Source organism: Xiphophorus couchianus, chromosome 2 (genome assembly GCF_001444195.1).
Source record: "Xiphophorus couchianus chromosome 2, X_couchianus-1.0, whole genome shotgun sequence".
Classification (NCBI taxonomy): Eukaryota; Metazoa; Chordata; class Actinopteri; order Cyprinodontiformes; family Poeciliidae; genus Xiphophorus; species Xiphophorus couchianus.
The window spans coordinates 5,549,855-5,570,292 of record NC_040229.1 but is presented as its reverse complement, the minus strand read 5'-3'; the positions used below and the strand labels follow the sequence as shown (position 1 = coordinate 5,570,292).

Here is a 20,438-nt window from a genome sequence, read left to right as displayed (position 1 = left end):
CTTTGGTTGGAAGAAGTCCTATGCCCAGTGAATGCGTCCCTCCAACTTTCAACCTTGATAGTCATGCGTTGTTTGTTTTTTTTTATAGCGTAGGATACTAATCATTACGGTATCCAGATCAAAACAAAGTCTTTAGAGGTGACATATTGCTGCTTGTATTTTTTTTTTTTTTTTATTAAAATAAGTCAAAATGGAAAAATATAAACTTTTCTTAATTGGATGGGTGAAAAACGTATAAAGATGTTTTTACGCCTGGAACTTGACTACCGTAATACTTGGTCCTCGTGCACCATTTAAAGATTGTTGACTTGAAGTGGCCCACAGTTCAACACTGGAGGCTGATGCGGTAACAAGTTAACGGGTTAACAGCCCCACGGTTAATATCACCGTCTTAACTTTTAACTTTAATGTTTTCAAGGCAACAGGGAGCCGCGCGTGAGTCTTTTTTCTCTTATGAAGCTTCGTGTTTTGTTGTTAGCAGTTAGCAGCTTAGGTTAAAGTCAACTTTTTGATGCTAATCAAAGTTAGCATGAAGCTACTTGTTTTTCCTCATTCAGCATCAAAGTTTTAACAGTTTAACTGGATTTTCCTTAACGCCTGTCATCGATTTAATCTCACTTGTGTTCAGAATTAGTTGGTTCATCCATTCAATTCAAACTCACTGGTTCTCGCTGTTATTAAAAGCGCGGATGTTGACCGGTCATCAATGGGCGACCTGGGGTTTCTAGCTGACCAGCAAAGCGCCGCGCTGGTGGTTTTCTTCTTCCTCCAACCTGACTCCAAAGACCTGAATTACAACAAGGAGCTTTGCTCCAAAGGGAACGAACTGATCGCATCCCGGGAGATCAACGGTAATGGAAACAATGTAGAAGCGGAGGAACACGGGGAGCTACAGACGGATGGACATCTGCCTGGAAACATCACCGGGTATTTGGAGGATATCCTGCCGCTGGTGGAGCTCCCTGGGCCGGGTCAGTAGCTCTGTCTGGACGTCAAATTTTACACACAATAGCAACAAAAAAACTGGAGGATAAGTTTAATTTTCACAGCCAGAGCTGCTTTTCACGCGTATGATCAATAGACAGGAGAGCAGAGGCGGATCTAGACCAGACTTACCAGGGTTGCCAGGTTGGGGCCTGCTGCTTTTTTCATGGTGAGGGGGGCATAGAAAAATAAAATAAATGAATAACAGGATAATATTTCCACCAGAGAATATATCATCCTCCAGATGATAATGTTTCCTCTGGAGCTGCAGATCACTGATCTTGTCTCAACAAAGCTGAAACTAAAACTGCAGAACCTCAGTTTTTATTTAGTTAACATAAATCTGTGAAGGGAAAAATAAATTAGTAAAAAGGAGCAATTAGCTATTGTTTCTGTGCCACTTAATATCATCATAATACATTTATTTAGTATTATCTCATGAGAAAAGGGCTCTGGCCCCCGTGTAGAACCGCCCATGGCGGCTGGTTGAAATCTTTCCACTGAATCACAGCCGATATTTTCAGCAACAACAACAAACCAGGAAACTGAAAGTAAAATCAGACACTGATAGTGTTGGGAGTTTTAGACTTCCCCTTCAGTTCTACATCTAAACCTTTTGTTCATGTGATATAAGAACGTCCACTGATCAGGCAGAACATTATGACCACTAACAATTATGTTAACATAATGGGCATGTGGAAGGAATTACAAATGACAGAAAATTTTTCAGAGGTCATTTAAAGAGAAAAATCTACCAGGATCTGACTTTGAAGTATTAGAGTAAAGGTACAAGTTGTTTTTTAAAATTTTTTTTATTAGAGAATAAAGTAATAATATTAGCTGGATAGAGATGCTTTTTTTCCAGAAAACATCTTAAAATTATGAGACAAAAGTTTTTTCTTGAGAAAAAATCTTTAATGGATTTACAGCGATCTGATGTGACCAACCTGGTTCCCGTGGCTCTTTCTTCAAAATAGATTATCTGTATAAGTATTATCTTCATAAGATTCTCAACATTCCACATTTTAGCTTTTTGTTTTTCATGTTGGAGTTCTCATAATATGACTACTTCATTATCCTGATGTTATGACTATATTCTGGTAGTTAAAATATAAATAAAAATGTACTTTGTCGTAGAGTTGACCTGCATTCAAAGTCCTAATAAACACGCTTGGCAAACAAGATGGCCACCCTGGGCGATGACATCACTCTGAATTAGAGTAACCCAAGTGCATTTGTGAGAAAAAATATCCAGATTTTCCAAAAATATGCTGTACTGTTTCTTCTTTTGCCTCATAGTTGCTCCATGATTTTATTAGTTGAACAGATTGCTCAAGTGTTAACAAGTAAGGAAATAAAAATTCCAGATAGTTTGAGGAGCACAATGACCAGTTTGACTTCATCTACTAGCTTCCAAATTCCCCATGTTAGTGAAATCCAGCGTCTGGGAGACGCTCTGAATGCCTCTCAGCTTTGCTTTTATCAACATGGTGTCAAAAATCACAGGAAACCTGAGAGTTTAGTGGAGATCCTGCAGGAAAACGGCGTTGCAGACGGCCGTCCCGTCAGCCCTGATGGGTATTTGAGCTCCATTAGAGTCCAGACCGTTCAGCAGTTTGTGGAGGGAAGTGATGGCGCTGATGCCCTGACTCTTATCTGTTTCTGCAGGAGGCCAGCAGGAAGTCATCAACCTGCAGGCCGTTGCTCAGGACCTGAGAGAAATCGCAGCCCAGCTTGAGCTGCAGGTGGTGGTGCGGGCGGCGCAGAACCTGGCCAGCAACGTCTCCGAGTCGCCTTCTGAAGTGAGCTCTGCACCGCACCAATCAGAACTAACAGTTTAAAATGAAAACTCATAGAAATCTGGGAATTCTGTTCCTAACGATTATTTTAGTTATTGATTAATCAATTATTCTGACTATTAATCAGATTTAAGAACTGGTACCTTCTGCAGATTGTTCATTAGACCCTTTTTATACAATTTTAGAAATACATAAAAAGATTCCTTTTTAAAATAAGAAAATATAAACAAAACGGCACCATGTGGCTGGAAAACACATATTACTGTCCCTTTAAAGGCATAATGTCTATATTTTTGTACAGTTTTGTCTTAAGATCTGCTCAGTGTGTTGTTCTTGTAGCAATTTGTTTTTTCCAGTCAGTATGTCTCCCGTTAACGATTAATCGATTACCAAATCAGCTGTGGATTATTTCACTAATTGATTAATCATGATTAATTGCTTGTTTGTCACTGATTTGCTGTTCTGACCGGTTCTGTTGGTCTGCTGCCCATCAGTTGGGGAACCATCTTGTGAACGAGGTGGAGCGGCTGCTCAGGGAGGCTTCTCTGAAGGATTTGCCCCAGGAGCAGGTCGTCTTGGCCCTGACCTTGACCCTGGTGAAGGGCGCTTGCATCCAGGCGCCGCGACTGCTGAAGAGCCTCTTCGACATGGCCGTCCGGTTCATCTGCAATCGGTGGACCAGATCCTGCAGCACAGGAAGTGACTGAAGGGTGTTGCCCCGCCCCCTCAACCCAGCTGCGTTCGTAGGAACGTTACTGATGAAAGGAAACTGAAGAATTATTCATAAGAGGGAACTGAAAGTTAACACTTGAATTTGTTTACATGTTTCTGTTTACTAAAGCATGCATCAAATATGCATGCCAATGTATATTCTATACTTGAATTAAATGATCAAACTGTTTTTGTCTGTGCATTAAGGCTTGTTCACCCAGAACTGAACGTTAATCTCAGCTCTCGTCTGCATTGAGCTCATATTTTATAATTCATGTAAATAATAAACAACCAGAGATCAACTTCTGACTTGACGGTTTCATTGTTTTTGTTCCAGGTTCAGATTTTTAGCAGAAGATAGAAGTTTGCAGCTCAGACTTTTGGTTTTACTTTGAAGGCTCTGCATGGAAGATGGTTGTTATGTAACAAAATGTTACAACTCTGGGATTTTTCCAGATTAATCACATCTTAAAAAAAAGATTTCTTAGGAAGTGAACTAGCCAAGCAAAGTAAAATTATGAGTTATGATCAACTAGAGTAAAAATACCCAAAATTTAGAAAATGTCTAAGGTTTCAAAAATAATTTATTTCAGTAATTAAACAAAACAAGTTTACTGCTGAACAAGCTGTCAGTTCAGAGCGCTATGTGCAAGTACATCCATGGAAAGTTTAGTGGAAGGAAAAAAAGACAGAAACTGCAGCTTGCAGAGGATTGTGATGTAAATAATATTCAAGAATATGGTTGAGATCCACAATGAGGGTTGATTTCATTTGCCAGCAGGACTCTTTAATCACCATGGTAACAACATATCCCATAATTTAGACCCCACGCTGGCAGCGTTTTGTCAGTCTGAACTTCTAACTTAAAACACGTAATTACAACTTACTTTAAAATTCAAAATTACAATAACTTATTCTTGTAACTATATTCACAAGTTTTATCAATAAAATTAAAAATTACGACACAACAAACTCAAATTTGACAAATTCTTCTAAATGTGACTTATCCTTTAAAATTAAAAATTGTACCTTATTTTTGTAAATATTACTTTAAATTTGTCTGTTTTATCAATAAAACTCAAAGTTGTAATTTTCTGTTACAACTTCCTGTTCTTTTATTTTTTTCATTCACGGCAGGAATTGTCTTCCATATTTCTGCCTTCAGTTCCTGTTTTACAGCAGCATCATGAAGCGGCGCATTAAACCTTCATATTCAAATATTTCCACTCGTCTCTAGGGAGGAAAAAACTTTAATATCTTATTCATAAAAAACAAAAACCACGTTGCATGTGCAGTAAAACATGCAACAGATAATTTTTATACCAGAACTTCCTGCCTGGATTCAGAAAATAAAATATTTCATCAATATTCATTTTTCAAAAAGTTTAAATCTCATTTTGCTGCTGAAAAAGTTAGAAAAATCATGAAAGGTGAGACAGAAACGGACAGAAGACAGAGTGAGGAGGAGATGATCCTGCTTCAGGGCCCGGTTCTTTTGGACCGGGCCGACCAGAGAAACCCGGCACCAAGGAGCTTTTACATCAAGAATAGAACATTTATTTAAACCTGGACATATTTCTACCTCCTCCTCCTGAACAGAACCAAGCCGAAGGTCACCGCGGCAACCAGAACCAGAACCGCTCCGCCATACAGCAGAACCGGGAACTCCTCCGCCGGTTCTGGTTCTGGTTTCGCCGGGGCCTCAGGCGACTCTTTGGGGACCTCAAGAACCGGGGCCTCTTCAGCCAGGACCTCTGGCGCAGGGGTCACAGAGGAATCCGGTTCTGGTTCTGGTTCCAGTTCAGGCTCAGTGTTCTGCTTTGGGATGGACGCTGGTTCTGGCGGGGTTTCAGGTTCTGCTGGTTCTGGTGGGACTTCCTCGGCTTGAGTCGTGGCTTCGGGTTCCGGGTCCGGGTCGGGTTCTACTGCAGGAACAGGAGGCGGGGCTTCTGCTTCTGGGGACAAACTCTTAGGCGTCTCCATGACGACGGGCTCCTCCGGCAGCACCAGGGACGACGGCGGCTCTGTGTGCAGAACCGGGTCTCCGAACTCGGCCTGCAGCGCCGCCAGGTCGCTCTCGGTCATCAGAAGGCTCATCATGCTCTCCTCAATGCCGTCGCCGTCGGCGTCGGCGACCTCCTCCATGAGTTCCGCCTCCTCCCGCTCCACATGGACGATGTCGGAGTTGGAGGAGTTGTTTTCGCTGCGCTCCTCGACCAGCGCCACGCCCTCGCCGCCGTGAAGGTCCTTCACGTCTTCGGGGTCCATCGGGTCGACCTGCGCCCACGACTCGTGGCCGCCCAGGGACACCGGCAGGCTGTCCGTCTGCCAGGCGCTCGGCTCGCCGCTGTCGCCGGTGCTGAGCGCGCCGGGTTGCTGCTCCTCTGACAGGATGTAGATGTCGTTGCTGTCGTCGGCGACGGCCGCCGTGGGATCCTCGTCTTCGTTCTCGTTCTGCACCAGGCTCAGAACTTTACCCTGCGGACAGAACCAGGAAGACAAGATGGCGGACACAAATGAGAACCAGAAAAATCATGACTGCATTCACACTGCAGGTTCTGATTCCCAATTCCAGTTTGATTTGGTTTGAAATACAAATTTTTTCTGCTTGGCCGTTCCTGACACTAATTAATTAGTGCTTTAGCTTTAGCACAGCTAATGTTTATGATTAGTGCTTTAGCACAGATAACGTTTTAGTTAGCGATGCCCAGATGAGGAGAAGGTTCAGGACAGAAATCATTCAATCTGTGAAGGATCCAGAAGAGCTTCAGTCTGGTTAACACGTTCATTTCAGACGCTGGTTGTTTCCACCATGACGTTCATGTAAATAGTAGTTCAATTCAAAAATACTTTATTTAGCTCAAAGTTAAATTCAATGTTGTCATAACTCATATCTAGTCTTTGATTAGTTGTGGGGTTGTGAATATTTTCTGCTCCATAATTCAGATGATAAAAACCTGGAACACGGTGTGGATGGTGAGCAGGATTTAACCGGCGGCGTCAGTCGTCTGACTGACAGGAAGGGCGAACGGTTTGACGACACAGCAGACAGAAAGCGTCTGACAGAAGAGTGACTCATTTTCAGCCAAAGAAGATCCAGAACTTGCAAAAAGAAAATAACTGAAGGTTATTCTCTGTGCATGTCAGCTGGAAAGAGCAGAGAGATTAAATCTGGGAGCGCTCCAGCGTTATCCAACATCCGTATTCTCCCTAAGCTGCTTTACATGTGGAACAGCAGGAGCACTTCTCAAAATCCTCCAGAACGGCCTTCCCAACGCCAGTCAGCTGCTCTTCACCCACATTAACGAACATTTAAAGGCAGTTTAACAACAGAAAGTCACTATGAGCCACAGATGAGACGTTTCAAACACGAAGCTTTACCGTTTTATCCCCACTAACCTTCAGGTCGGTCGTGCAGATTTGCGTTTTGCTGTCCTTGACCTGTGCTGCAGCTGCCAAACATTAACTAACCTTCAGTTAGGTTTTGTTGCCAGGTTCAGATCTCCGCCCCCGTCTGAAGACAAACCCAGAAGGCAGATTCCTGGGTCGGAGCCAGAGCCGCCTCAGTTTTCCACTCTAACTGAACAGTCATTTAAAAATTCAAATCTGACCTGAGATCAGCACAGGCAGGGCAACAAAACCCCCCACAGCTTCTATTTGGCCCAAGATGGTTGATAAACAGGGTGAAATTACCAAATTAAATCCCTAAACTCATCAAAACGAAACATGTTAGCATTGTTTTGGTAATTGCAGTTCTCATAGACTCACATAATCAACATTTATTGGACTAATTGGGCTCCAGGCGATCGGGTCGCATCAATACGTTCACCATCTTGGCACCGCGAGCAAATAAGTTCTGAAAATTCAACTGAAAAGTAAAGTCACAAATTCTCTTAAAAAATATAATTCAGAATAACAAACCTGAATTATTTCAGAACCAAAGACTTTTTATCTGATTAATCGATTAATCACCAGTATAATCAATTACTAAAATAATCGTTAGCTGTAGTCCCAATTTTCTTATTTAAAAAAAATTATTTATGTATTTATTTGGATTTTTTATGTACTTTTAAATCACATAAGAGAACGGAAATTTTTTTAAAAATCTGATTAATTGTCAAAAATTGATTAGTAAATTAATCATTAACTGGATGCTCATGAACGGATTTGATGTTTTTCCAGACTGAGATTCTCGGAGTCCTCAGCTCATTTTTCTGAATAGATACTAAAAATTTTAATGAACGGATTAATATGTTTTCAGGTCTGTCCACACTGGAAACATCAGCCCGGTTCTGGTTCTGTTCTGGTTCTGCTTTATTCAGCAGACTGTTAATGTGCCGCTGTGAAGGGCCAGTGAAGCCTCTGCTGAGGGTTTTTATTAAAAGTGTTGTTCCCGCTCTGCGCCGCCTCGGTTCTGCTGCTGATCCAGAACCACAGCGACGGGTCGTGATGAACGTATTCCACCCTGGAGCCGGTGAGCGAATCGCTTATGTAAGTCAGGGAGCTCGATGCAGCGAGAGGCGGCTGCAGCAGGACAAACGGAGCTTCAGAAATGTTTTACATGTTCCTAGATATCCTGCTTTGACTATCAGCTGTCGGGTTCACAGCGTTTCACCTTCATCCTCCAGGATTCAAACGACTCAAACCGCAGGAGAAAATGGCTGACGTCAACTTTGAGCTCAGCAGTTTCCAGAGGGAGAAGGACGGCCGGCTGATTCTTCGCGCCACTGGACCTGCAGAACCCGACCCGGGCTTTGTTCCTGCCAAACCGACTGTGAGCCACATTAGGCTCGTAATGAACCTCATTGTTTTCCGCTCCAAAACCCAGCATCCTGCTCGGGTTTCATCTCAGAGACGTTAACCACGGCCTGGCAGAGAAAATACGTGATCTGGAGGGCGAAAAAATAAATACGATGCAGAGAAACAAAGTCGGGCTTAAACGGTTAATCGTGGTTAATCAATTATTGAAATAATAGTCATCTAATTTAGTAACTGATTAATCGTAAACCGAAGTATTCAGACTAAGGAAAAAGGCCATTTGCTGGAAAAAAAACACATTCAGAGCAGATATTGAGCCAAAACTGCAACAATAAGATAGATTTGGCAGTTAAGACAAAAATGAAGTATGTTTCAGTCAAAACTCCTAAATTATGATTTGCTTATACATTTCCAACATTGTACTAAAAAGGCTTAAATAGTTCAATGAAAAATCTGTAGAATGCAACTATTTTTATCCAATTAATTGATTAATTGTCAGATTAATTGATTACAAAAACAATCGTTAGTTTCATCCCTAAAAAGAAGCCTAAACAACCACAGGAGGCGGCGGCCATGTTGCCAGGAAGAGGAGACCTTCTCATCATCTGGAAATGAGTTTGGGTTTTTGTCGCTTCACAGGAAAACGTCTCACCTCGGCGTAACGTCCTGCGGCGCCGGATCGCACCTCAGCGCACAAATCTCCAGAGATCCAGCAGGACAGGAGCCACAAGACGGAGCGCAGGTCGCAGTCAGTGAGCCGGGCGCAAGCATGCAGCCGTCAAAGTGGAAGAGATGCAACTTTACTCCCACTGGCTGCTGTCGGTCGCTCGGCCCTCCCCTCCCCGCCTTCCTCTCCCTCCTCTTCATCCCTTCATCAGACATCCCGTCATCTGTTCAGCTGTGACGCAGCGCTGTGGGAGAATGCAGCTTTGTCTGCGGTAATGAAGCGGCGTTAACGTGCCGAGTCACGTGACTCCTCATCAGTGACCTCGTTTACAGCCAGCAGCGCTCCCCTCACTGCTCTAAAGTAAAAGCTGAAACGACGGTGTCGATACGAGACCTGGAGCGTTCGCCATCGATGGCGACCAGTCAGTCCGATTTTTAAATAACTGTAGCCTCTAAAACAAATAAAACATCTTCCAAATCTTACTTCTCCAATCTTACTTCTGTGGGTGTGGGCCTCTATCGTATCGTTTATAATTTATCAGTTTCTCATCATAAGAATTTTGATTTATTGTTATCGCGATTAATGATGTTAAAAAAAAACTGTCCATATTGCTGGGATTGTTAATTTTACTGTTTTTAATCAATAGCTGTGAATTTTAATATGGATTAAATGCAGTGACAAATCACACGTCTTTATCTGCGTCTGGTCCTGGCCCAGCTGAGGCCTCAGGTGAGGACGTTTCTAGACCCCCTGCAATTTGCCTACCAGCCCCACTTAGGAGTTGACGATGCCGTCATCTTCCTGCTGCAATGAGCACTGTCGCACCTGGATGGTGGAGGAGACGCTGTGAGAATCACATTCTTTGATTTCTCCAGTGCCTTCAACACCATCCAGCCTCTGCTGCTGGGTGAGAAGCTGCGGAGGATGGGTGTCAACGACTCAGTGATCTCCTGGGTGACTGACTACTTGACAGGCAGGCCACAGTTTGTCCGTCTGGGCAGTGTCCTGTCTGATGTGGTGGTCAGTGACGTAGGAGCTCCACAGGGAACTGAACGGAACAGAAGTTTTCTGATGACTCAGCGGTTGTCGGGTGTATAGGGGATGGAGGGGAAGGGAGTACAGGACACTGGTGGACGGCTTTGTGGAGTGGTCTGACCAGAATCACCTGAGGCTCAACATTAGTAAGACCAGAGAGATGGTGATTGACTTCAGAAGGAAGAAGATACCTTCACGGCCACTAAAGATCAAAGGGGAAGTGGTGGAGGAGGTGGAGGATTACAAATACCTGGGAGTTGTAATCGGCAACAGACTGGACTGGGCATCTAACACTGACGCTGTGTGCAGGAAGGGGATGAGCAGACTCTATTTTTTAAGGAAGCTGAGATCCTTCAATGTGTGCAGCAAGATGTTGGAGACCTTTTATCACAGTGTTGTTGCCGGCGCCATCTTCTTTGCTGCTGTGTGTTGGGGAAGCAGCATCAGAGCCAGTGACTCTAATAGACTAGACAAAATCATCAGGAAAGCTGGCTCTGTACTGGGACTAAGGCTGGAGTCCCTGGAAACTGTGGTGGAGAGGAGGACACTGAAGAAGGTTCTGTCTATTATGGACAATAAACAGCAGCCTCTCCACCACATAGTGGACAGACAGCGGAGCTCCTTCTCACATAGGCTGCTCCAGCTCCGCTGTCGTAGGGACAGATACAGGAAATCCTTCCTGCCACATGCCATCTCACTGTACAATAAAAGCTAAATCATTGTTCTGCACTAATCAGTCCAATTTCACACAATGCACTGTGGCACACTGCTGTACATATATTTACATACATTCTGTTCTGCATTTTGAATTCTTGCAAGGACTGCTCTAAGCTGCTTTTTATATTGACAGCATGTTATATTTTATTTTTATCTTGTCTACAATTGCTACTCAGTGGTGGTTGTTGTGTGTCTTGTCTCTATGCTGTAACTGCGAAATAATTTCCCTGCTGGGATGAATAAAGTAATTCTATTCTATTCTATTCTATTTATGTGACTGGTGACCTAAAGATGCACATTACCAATAGGAATGTTTTTCAGGAGCAGGATTTGTGTTTGAGTCATGATGTCATAGCAATAAGTTTCCTAAAAACCTACAGATTAATAGTTTTTGCCATCAGTTTTCTTGTTCTCACAATATTGTGATAAATCTTCAGGTTCTTCATCTTGCCCAGAGCTGCTCGTTGCTGTGAATGACGGGAGAAACGGATCCTGTTTGGATATTTGTTCTATAATTTAGCAGCAATAATGCTTTTGAATTTAAACTGTTGCTTATCTTGTTGACATATAGTCTTCAATTAAAATGTGATTGATTAATTATAGACCTTGTAATTAACTCCATTAAAAAGGTAAATAAAGACTTTGGGAATCTAATCATTTGAATCCAATGTGTGATTAAAAAAAACTTTCAAACATTTATTTAACTTCCTGTAGTGATAAGTTAAGTTAAACTACTCCATGTCTCCTGATTGATTGGTTGATTGATTGATTGATTGATTGATTTCCTATAGCAGCATTGACTACACTCAGACAGAGTGATTGTTACCGATTGAGTTAATAAACTGAACCTGACATTATTTTAAGACTCAAAGCAATAATTTGAGCTGCAGCAACTTAATGTTTCAGTTACTGCAGCTCATTTTATTAATCAATTTTGATGGAGGAAATGGTTTGTAGAGGTTCTCAATCATTTTAAATCACAAATTAAAGGTTGGACCTTTCCATCTGTTTAAGAGAATATGCAGAAAATATAATAACCTGCTTTAGCATCTTAATCCAGCAGCTCTTTCTCTGCAGCGCCTCCACCAACAGCACGTGACTCACTGCTGCTCTCATGTGGCTAATTTAGCAACTGCATGTCGGTCTGAATGTAAACATGCAGAAAGTCCTGTTTTCATGTTTTCAGTCTCAGATGATGGAGGTTAAAGGTCACAGCCCTTCTCCTACTTTGGACTGAAGTAGTTTTTGGAGAACACATTTACGTTTTCTGACTTTAAAATCAGTCAAACATCAGGAATAAACCATTTTTCTGGATTTTATTTCCGGTAATATTAACGGAGGAGACGTCCTCCAAGTTTTACGCTTTACGAAAACGACTCGCTGCCATCTCTTCTTAGTTCATTTCCTCTACCGCATCCCATAATGCAACACAAATCCAGACTACGGGAATCCCTTTGGGTCAGTTTCCAGATGTTTTTCCCCTCTGCGATCGAACACTCACCCATCCTCCCTGCTGGATGATGAACTGCGCCTCGTCCTCCTGCAGGCAGCGCAGCCCCAGCTGCAGCAGCGTGCTCAGAGGCTTCCCCTCGAACCGCAGGGCCTGCAGCAGCAGCAGCGACACCAACACCTGTCAGAGACAACCAACAAGGTGAGGAAGCTGCGTCACATGACGACAGGAAGGTAAAGACGCAGCACTGACCAAAGGCTCACCTTGTTCCAGCCCGATTCTGTGTGTCTAGCCAGATCCAGAGCTGCGCTCTGAAACCTCTGGTAGTCCAGAGGCCTGAAACATGCAGACGTTCAGCTTTACAAACACCAAACAGCATTTTCACTTAAATCTGGCTGCAAAGAAAAGAAGTAGGGCTGAAACGATTAATCAGATTAATTGTGATTAATAGTTTCAACTAATTTTGTAATCAATTAATCATTAACTGGAGAATACACACAAAAAAAACACAACATATTGAATGCAGTAATTAAGCCAAAACTGTACAATACATATCAATTTCTATTTAGACTAAATGGATTAAATAAGGGTTCACTGTTCCACTGCTTCCTCAGTGAAACAGAAAAGTAGTGGAAAGATAATTATTTTGTTCTTGGTCATTTTCTTGTTTTTGTAAACCTGTTTGAAACAAATAAAATAAAAAATAAAAACAATATGTTTTACCCAAAACTCCTTAATTGGCAGTTTTAGCTTCACTCAGTTCAAATTCACTACATGAATGCTACGTTATTACTTTTTAGGCAACAAAATGTCTATTTCCTAAATTAAAAAATAAACTGAATTATCATTTGGACCATTAATGGACTTCTAAAAATGTTTAAGTGGTTCGATGAAAAATCTGTACAATATTTTTTATCCAATTAACTGTCAGAATAATCAATAGATTAATCCATCCATCCATTTTTTTACACCCTGGATCTTAGTGGGTCAGGAGCGGTGCTGCTGCCCTTCTCCAGCGAACGTTTTGGGTGAGAGGCGGGGTCACCTGGACAGTTCGCCAGTCTGTCACAGTGCCAATAGAATACTCGATCGATAAAATAATTGTTAGCTGCTGCTGCATTCTTGTCCAACATCAGTATCTGACCTCATAAATGCTTACATAAAAAATATTGAAAAATGTCAACAAGCCGAGCTAAAGCCTTTGTGCTGATCACGTCTGGCTGTGAGCTGAGCGATTTATCTGCAGCAGCACGAAGCGATAACGAAAGCTCACCGTGTGAAACTACTTGGTAAATATTTCCACAGCTCTGCTCACCCTGACAGGAGTTTCTCCACGGCGGCGGAGAGGTGCAGGCCGAGCTCCCGGGACACGCCGTGCCCCATGGCGGCGAGGCTCTCCTCCACGGAGTTGTCCGGGTTCGGCGGGGAGAACACCACCGACTGGCGCAGGTCAAAGTCCAACTCGGAAAACGCTGAAAACAGGAGGAAACACTATAAAGACGAGAAGAAAAAGCCGCAGAACTGGAAATTTTGATCAGAAATTAGGAGGTTAATTAAGGAAAAATAAAAACTTGAAATGAGTTGTTCAACACCTCAGACATTTTTTCAAATTGAAAACACCTGAGAGAAGTTTCCTAACCACTAAATTGGTGCAAAAAGTGTTGATATTAATAAATGTTTTCAGATGTCTTTAGATGTCAAAGGTCAACCAGTCACCCACACCCCCACAATTACAAAAAACAAGTTTGGTGTCATACAACTCTGCTGCTAAAATTTTAGCTGCGCAAACATAACAATTAATTTTCTTAATGTGGAGAGGCAAGTTGATTTCTTTAAACTTTTATTTTTTAAAAAGCTTAAAAATTATAACGACACAAACAAAGATTTGTCGTTGCACAAACCAGCACAGCTGACTGACACCGTTTTCAATCTGACTTTGTAAATCTGGACTGGCTGGTTGACCTTTGATGACCTCTGGAAACATTTGTTCACATCTTCAAAATGAGCAAAAAACTAAAATTTTTGCTGCACAAATGTAGAACAAATGTTCGACACCAACTTCATGTAATCTGTAGGAGGCGTGATGGCGGAGGGGGCGGGGCCTAATTCACTCAGGCAGTAGAAACTTACAGTCATTGACTTCCTGCTGCAGCTGCTTCAGCTCCTCGTCGATTTGCTGCTTCATTCGTCTGCTTCTCTCCCACTCATCCTGGGCGTCTCCTTAACACATCATAGCTGGACCAGCTTTAAATCTGTTTCTACCAACTAAAATATTATCCTACATTTATCTGAATATTAAAGGGGGGTTAGGTCAGTGTTAATAATCCTCTTATTCCTCGTTTCTGCTCCATTATTTTGTCTGACAAACTGATTTATCTTCACATTTCCTCATATTATAATCAATAATTTTGTTGAGATTCATGCCTGTTTAAAGTTTAAACAGGGACGAATCATTTGGCAAAGCTCTGTAGGAAGGAAAAGCCCCTGATGGATGCACCCTTATTTTACACTTTACACTCAGTTTGATAAACAAATATTGTGAGTTTTTCTGTAGGCAGGAGAACCTCGACAGGCAGCTGCTGACTCCTAATAAAACACAGAGGAAAACCCATCAGAATGACTTTAGAGCGCAGCTCATGTGGGAGTGAATTATTCTAGGCGAATAGCAGAGGTGTAACCAACCATGCGAGGCGTGGAGGTTTCACACCAAATATCCTTCCCAATAATAATTGTCCAAACAGCAATAGTTCAACCAGAAAATGAACAAAACTTTAAAAACAGACCCAATCAGAACCACCAACACAAAAGGACAATAGCAACCAATTAAAATAAAAACTAAAGATAAATAAAATCTGTCTTTTTTTGTTTTTCAGAAGCGGCCCCCTTACTTCCCCTTTGTCCCGTTCAGCCTGGAGGCTCAGGGCCGGGCTGCTCTGCTGCCTCAGCAGGCAGCCGGTCAGACCGCTCTGTCTGCCCGTCTACTGGTGTGAGAGTAATCCTACGATGATTACTCATGACAGGCTGTCAGAAACTGGACCGGGTCGAGCGGAAAGCAGGGATCAGTCGGTCATTCGGAGTTTTTCAAACGTGCTGCAACTCAAAACCGCCTCTCTTCTACTCGATTTATGAACCTAAAGCAAAATAAAAGCAGCTGTTTGTGTTTCTTTCACTGCAGTTTAACGTGGAGAAGCGCCACAACCAGAACATCAGTGGGAAATTAAGGATTTGGGTTCAAATATGCAGGAATGGGGCGAAATAACTCCTGCAATCCCAAAGTATGATTTCAATAAATAAAGCAGACTTTTCTGTCAGTCTGGACATTAAATGAGAATACAGATGAGTTGAAAGTGTCTCAGATGTCAACTGAATGCAGTTTCATGCCGAAGCCAGAGAGCTAAACTGGGCTGGAGGACAGGTGGCTACACGCTGCTACATGAGCATGCACCAGGGCTGCAATGATTCAGAAAATTCTGCAATTAAAATTCCTTGCTGTTGACGAATGCTAAGCACTATTAGCCCGACCCGGCCCAAATATCAGTTCAGGTCGGCATATAGACACATTGCAGTGTGATGTCACACACACAAGATCCTGCCCCCGTGCTTCATGCTGGGGGGCAAAAAAATTGCTCTGCTATGATGACTAGCATTAGTTTTAGCGGTGAAGTTGCCAACATAACGAGCTAGATCTTAAATGTATGCGTGATATCTAGAAGAAAAAAGGACACAATGCTTTGCTACCAATAGTCAACAGTACAGAAACTAGATCAGTGTTTTCCAAGCCTGGTCCTCAAGGCACACAGCCCTACATGTTTTAGAGGTTTCCCTGATTTATTGTGCCTGATTCAACAAACGCCTGTTAATCAGTCATCAATTGAAATCAGCTGGACTGAAGCAAGGAAATACCTAAACCATGCAGGGCCGTGAGTCTGGAGGACCAGGGTTGGGAAACACTGATTTAAATAACAAAGGTCAGGACAAAGTTTTAATTAAGAAAAAAAACAGTGAGAGAGAGAAAAGTAGGTTAGTTATGCTAGCTTGACTATGAAAACCTTAACAAGTAGATGTGCTGCAGAATTTAGTGTGTTTCAGTTCATTTAAAAAAAAAAATTATAATAAGGCAACGTACACACCAACTCTGGCAGATCATCAGTAGGGCATGTGCTTAAATTAGCCAATCAACCACTGCTGTGTTAGCTTAGCTAATAGCAGCGGAAGCTAATCTACCACAGTAAAATCTTAATGACTGCAGAATAAACATCAAGCCTGAAAACATGAAACTGTAACGGACAGTATATCCGTGGGAAATGTTTGAGTGTTTTAGGTGTCAAATCTTAATACATTAGCGGTGTTGTTGTCAGTTGCTATGGCAACGGGTCTGTGTGTAGCGTAGCCAACACATACAGAACAGAAGAGAAGAGTACGAGTGGTTTTGAGTTATTCTCAGGTTGTTTTCTGTGTCATTTTCCCTTTGCTGCGGCGCAGAGCACTGACTGAAGAACATCTCAGGTTTCATTTTACAGATCTGTTCTACAGCAGCACCGCAGCAAAAATGGTCTTTTTGCCCTCCAGCGTTCATATTTACTGATGTAAACAATAACATGCAACATGTCTAGAGACCTAAAGTCTGGGAAACATCCACTACATACATTGAGTTCATTTGTTTCATAGTACAGAATCTGACATGTTATACGAGGAAATACACTTTGGCTGACATTGCATGTACTTCCTGATCAGTAATGATGAAAAACAGTAAAAAATAGATTAGAAATATCTCTTTAATAAAAATACGTTTTCACACTTCAAATTTGAGACTGAAGGTGAAATGTAATAAAGAAGGCAGAGTGGTTTACACTGCCTCGATTTAAGTTTGCTTTTTATTTTTAAAAGTTAATGTAAAAGTTTTATGTCATCTGTTTGTAAACTTTAAAAAGTTTTTTCCTACTTGAAACTTGAGACTTAAAGTAACGTTTGAATCATTTTTGCATTTTACACAACAGAATTATTTTTTATTTAAATACAAAACAATAAGGAGCTGATTTGCTTTTTGACAACATTTTATGTTTAAATATTTCTTCTGCTAGCTTAAGTCACAACTACAGAACAGACAAGACTATTTTTCATTTGATTCGTCAGAATAGTCAGTAAATTACTTGTTTACTAAGATAAATGTCACAAGCAAGTGTTTCTCTCACCTAGCTCTGTGGTTACAGTCCGTGACCTGTAGACAGGCAGCTTTCTGATGAAGTTCAGCACAATGTATTTGGTTTCGTAGTGGAAACATGGAGGCACAGCGGCCGAGGCACCGGAGGACGTCATGATCACAACGCTTCACATTCACAGGAACATCAAGTTTTACTGTCAAAGCTGGACGACTGGCCTGGGGAAGATTAAACCGTTTTTAAGTTGTCATGGAGACCAAGTTATACATCCTTCTGAATAATCATGTTTTGTTTTAAATAACAGTAACAAAAAGGTCTAAAATTTGAAAAGAATCCACAGAAGATGTTTGTTTTTAAATGTGTGTTTACTTAAGCTCCATGTGATTATTAAATGATTTAAATGTTTTATTAGAAACTTACATAAAAATCTAAATAGGATATTTATAATTCATTCAAAATTGTATCCTTTATATGGTAAAATTATTTAACATTATTCAAGAATTAGCCACTAAATTCAATGAGAGGAACCACAGGATGTTCAATCAGACTAGAGGTTTAAATTAAATTCTTAAATAAGTTTTTTAAATCATTAAGTTACATTTTCAGACATATTAGTTTACAGGTTGTTTAAAAAGTATTATTATTGACATTTTGTATTAAAGAAATGATTTACATATTAATCTAATTGTTGCTCAATTTCACATATTTATTACAATTTTATTTAAATTATTGCATGAATATCACAAGAATCCATGGAGATTGATGTAATTTACCAAAGGACTCTGAAATAAAATAAAAAAAGACGTTGAAACGATTTTTATTACGCTTAATAATAGGTGAATTAAAAAAAACAATTAAATAATACTAATAATAAAAATACATAATAATCTGAAAAATTTTAAATTATATAAATAATTTTCACTTATTGTTTAATTTGCTAATATCTGAAACATTAAAAAAAATACACATATGGTATTTATTTTATTTATGTTTTTCCAAATTCATTTACGTTATTAAACGTCCAAATTTCAATATATTTATCCTATCATCTTATTATTTTGCCAATGGTGATAGTTTATCATTTCAGCTAAATTATCACCAGATCCAGAAATACAACACTGAGCTATGAGCTAAGTCCTTTTTTAAAATAACATTTAATGAGTTTAAATATTAAAGCATGATTTTTTTCACAATTATTTATTTTTGAAAAGCACTGGGACATTTAAATAACTATAAATTATTTAACAAATTTATTTAATGCATACTTTTATATGTTTATTTCCGAAGCCGTGTAATTAATTGCTTATTTAACTACATGATAGTTTCAAATGAGGTGGCACCACGCGGACTGGTAAAATAAGGCAAGTCAACTACACTATAACAACACTTCCGGTGTAACTGTCAAAATAAACCTCATGCTGCTTTATGCTGCCCAAATTCAGTTAGACATTAAAAAACATGACTTATTCAGATTACACACAGCTTTTATAGCAACATCAACCCAGGTTACGTTGTCATTAAACAGCAGGATCACGGTGGTGTAAAATATTTTCAACTGCAAATAAGAGATCAATATTATCCGGTGAACAACATGCAAACAGCTCAGGTCTGATATTTAAAGGAAAAAAACGTTTTTAGTACACAAACGTTGCTGGAACCCCGGAGTCTCTTTGGAAGCTACATTAGCTAGCTTAACGTTACACCTTTAAACTGCCAAGAAATTACAAAACTTCAATGCAACTTTCTAACGGTCCCGCGGGAGCCATTTTCTCACCGTCCTTGTCCTGAAGGAAACCAAATGCTGACAACCGCCAGGCTGGACGCTGTTGTGCGCCACAACCCCTGGCAGCAGCGGGATCTGAAGTGAGCGGACCACCGCTGGTTGGCAGCAGCAGCAACAAACTCCAGGACACAATGTGCTCCGAATGGATCACAAGCGCGCGAGAATAAAACACCGGGCTTCCTGTGAAATCCTTCAAGATAAAACTTCCGTTTGCCTCAAAAAAGCGTGTATGGCTTGTATTTATATGTGGAAATGCGTGGAAATAAAGAGGATCTTTCGGACCGTTTGGTCCCGGTGAATGTCAGTTGTGTAGATGTCCCACCTATTCTGTCCGTCTGATGTCATCGCCCTTTTACAGAGTGTTTTACGGCCTTACGATGCATTCAGGTACATCTCGTACACTAGACTATCCACATTTAAATGCTTTTAAAATACATGAATCGACTTTTCCTCCCATTCAATTTCACCACGACCCTACTTAGTGCTTCATAAATAAAGTTATTAACCATTTTAACTAGGTTTACGGTTGGAATTTTTTAAACTTTTCACATTTTGTCAAATTACAACAACAAGTTTCAATGTATCCATTGGGATTTTATATGGAATTCAAATGAGTACAAATAAAGATCTGAAAACAGTGATGATCATATCTATTCAACCGTCTTCATTTTGAAACGCTTAAAACTCCAAGCTTTGTACAGCTCAAACAGACATTGACTTGTTGCTCTTATTAGTTGAATTGTTTAATTTTTTAATAAATTTACGTCATGCAATTTTATCTTTGGTGTTGAATTTTGATGCCAGCTTGATTTATATGGCCACATAAATAATACTGATTAAATTACTGAATGTAAAAGAAATGTGATATTTTCATCATCAGGTGTCACAAAGCTCTTTGGTAGGTCAGTGTGTTTTTGTTTTTTGTTTTTTAAATTATATTACCACATATTTCCGACCTGAGTGAATGCGCCCTGGCGTGAAAACCCGACCCTTAAAACGCTGTGTAGAAGAGCCCATTTAGAAGACGCGTCAGGGCGTCCACCATTGTGTGAGTGGCAACCTGGACAAGTCTGGTTGGAAATTTGGCTACCCAAATATGCTGTACTTCAATTTACATTCAAGGGATTTTGATAAATTGCTTTTATGTAGAATACTCTATTTAGATAGGAGAGTACATTAATGACAAAAACTAATGTGCTTAAAATTCACTCATACTTTCTTACAATATACCAAACCACTTAGTGATATGTAATCTTAATAATAATAATAGGCATAATAAATTCATAATGAGGGATGACAAAGCCCTTTAAAATCCAGATGTTTAGATATTAAAATGTATTTGTATGACAATAAAATCAAAATATTCTTCTTATTA

The 20,438-nt window shown here is 40.5% G+C and overlaps 2 protein-coding genes across 3 annotated transcripts; one reads left to right on the top strand and one right to left on the bottom strand.

Moving 5' to 3' along the window:
* Nucleotides 1-291: 291 nt before the first annotated feature.
* LOC114155511 (uncharacterized) lies at nucleotides 292-3,803 on the top strand. The gene is made up of 3 exons (XM_028035425.1): nucleotides 292-971; nucleotides 2,653-2,786; nucleotides 3,278-3,803. The coding sequence occupies exons 1-3, from the start codon at nucleotides 707-709 to the stop codon at nucleotides 3,488-3,490; spliced, it is 612 nt and encodes a 203-aa protein (XP_027891226.1). The 5' UTR covers nucleotides 292-706; the 3' UTR covers nucleotides 3,491-3,803.
* A 781-nt stretch (nucleotides 3,804-4,584) lies between these two features.
* bcl2l13 (BCL2 like 13) lies at nucleotides 4,585-19,405 on the bottom strand. Of its 2 annotated transcripts, none has more exons than XM_028035406.1 (7): nucleotides 19,055-19,405; nucleotides 17,314-17,498; nucleotides 14,252-14,341; nucleotides 13,437-13,593; nucleotides 12,385-12,457; nucleotides 12,173-12,301; nucleotides 4,585-5,972 (listed from the first exon to the last, which is right to left on the bottom strand). In XM_028035406.1, the coding sequence occupies exons 2-7, from the start codon at nucleotides 17,435-17,437 to the stop codon at nucleotides 5,073-5,075; spliced, it is 1,473 nt and encodes a 490-aa protein (XP_027891207.1). In that variant the 5' UTR covers nucleotides 17,438-17,498; nucleotides 19,055-19,405; the 3' UTR covers nucleotides 4,585-5,072. The 2 variants fall into 2 exon arrangements, with proteins under 2 accessions (XP_027891207.1, XP_027891214.1); XM_028035413.1 differs by having other exon boundaries at nucleotides 14,252-14,338.
* Nucleotides 19,406-20,438: the final 1,033 nt, after the last annotated feature.

Coding starts and splice junctions, on each gene's coding strand:
- LOC114155511 (XM_028035425.1), top strand. CDS start 707: ATGGGCGACCTGGGGTTTCTAGCTGACCAGCAAAGCGCCGCGCTGGTG. Junction 972..2,652: donor GGTGGAGCTCCCTGGGCCGG/GTCAGTAGCTCT, acceptor CTGTTTCTGCAG/GAGGCCAGCAGGAAGTCATC. Junction 2,787..3,277: donor TCTCCGAGTCGCCTTCTGAA/GTGAGCTCTGCA, acceptor GCTGCCCATCAG/TTGGGGAACCATCTTGTGAA.
- bcl2l13 (XM_028035406.1), bottom strand. CDS start 17,437: ATGACGTCCTCCGGTGCCTCGGCCGCTGTGCCTCCATGTTTCCACTAC. Junction 14,342..17,313: donor GACTGTAACCACAGAGCTAG/GTGAGAGAAACA, acceptor TGATGTGTTAAG/GAGACGCCCAGGATGAGTGG. Junction 12,302..12,384: donor CAGAATCGGGCTGGAACAAG/GTGAGCCTTTGG, acceptor TGTCTCTGACAG/GTGTTGGTGTCGCTGCTGCT.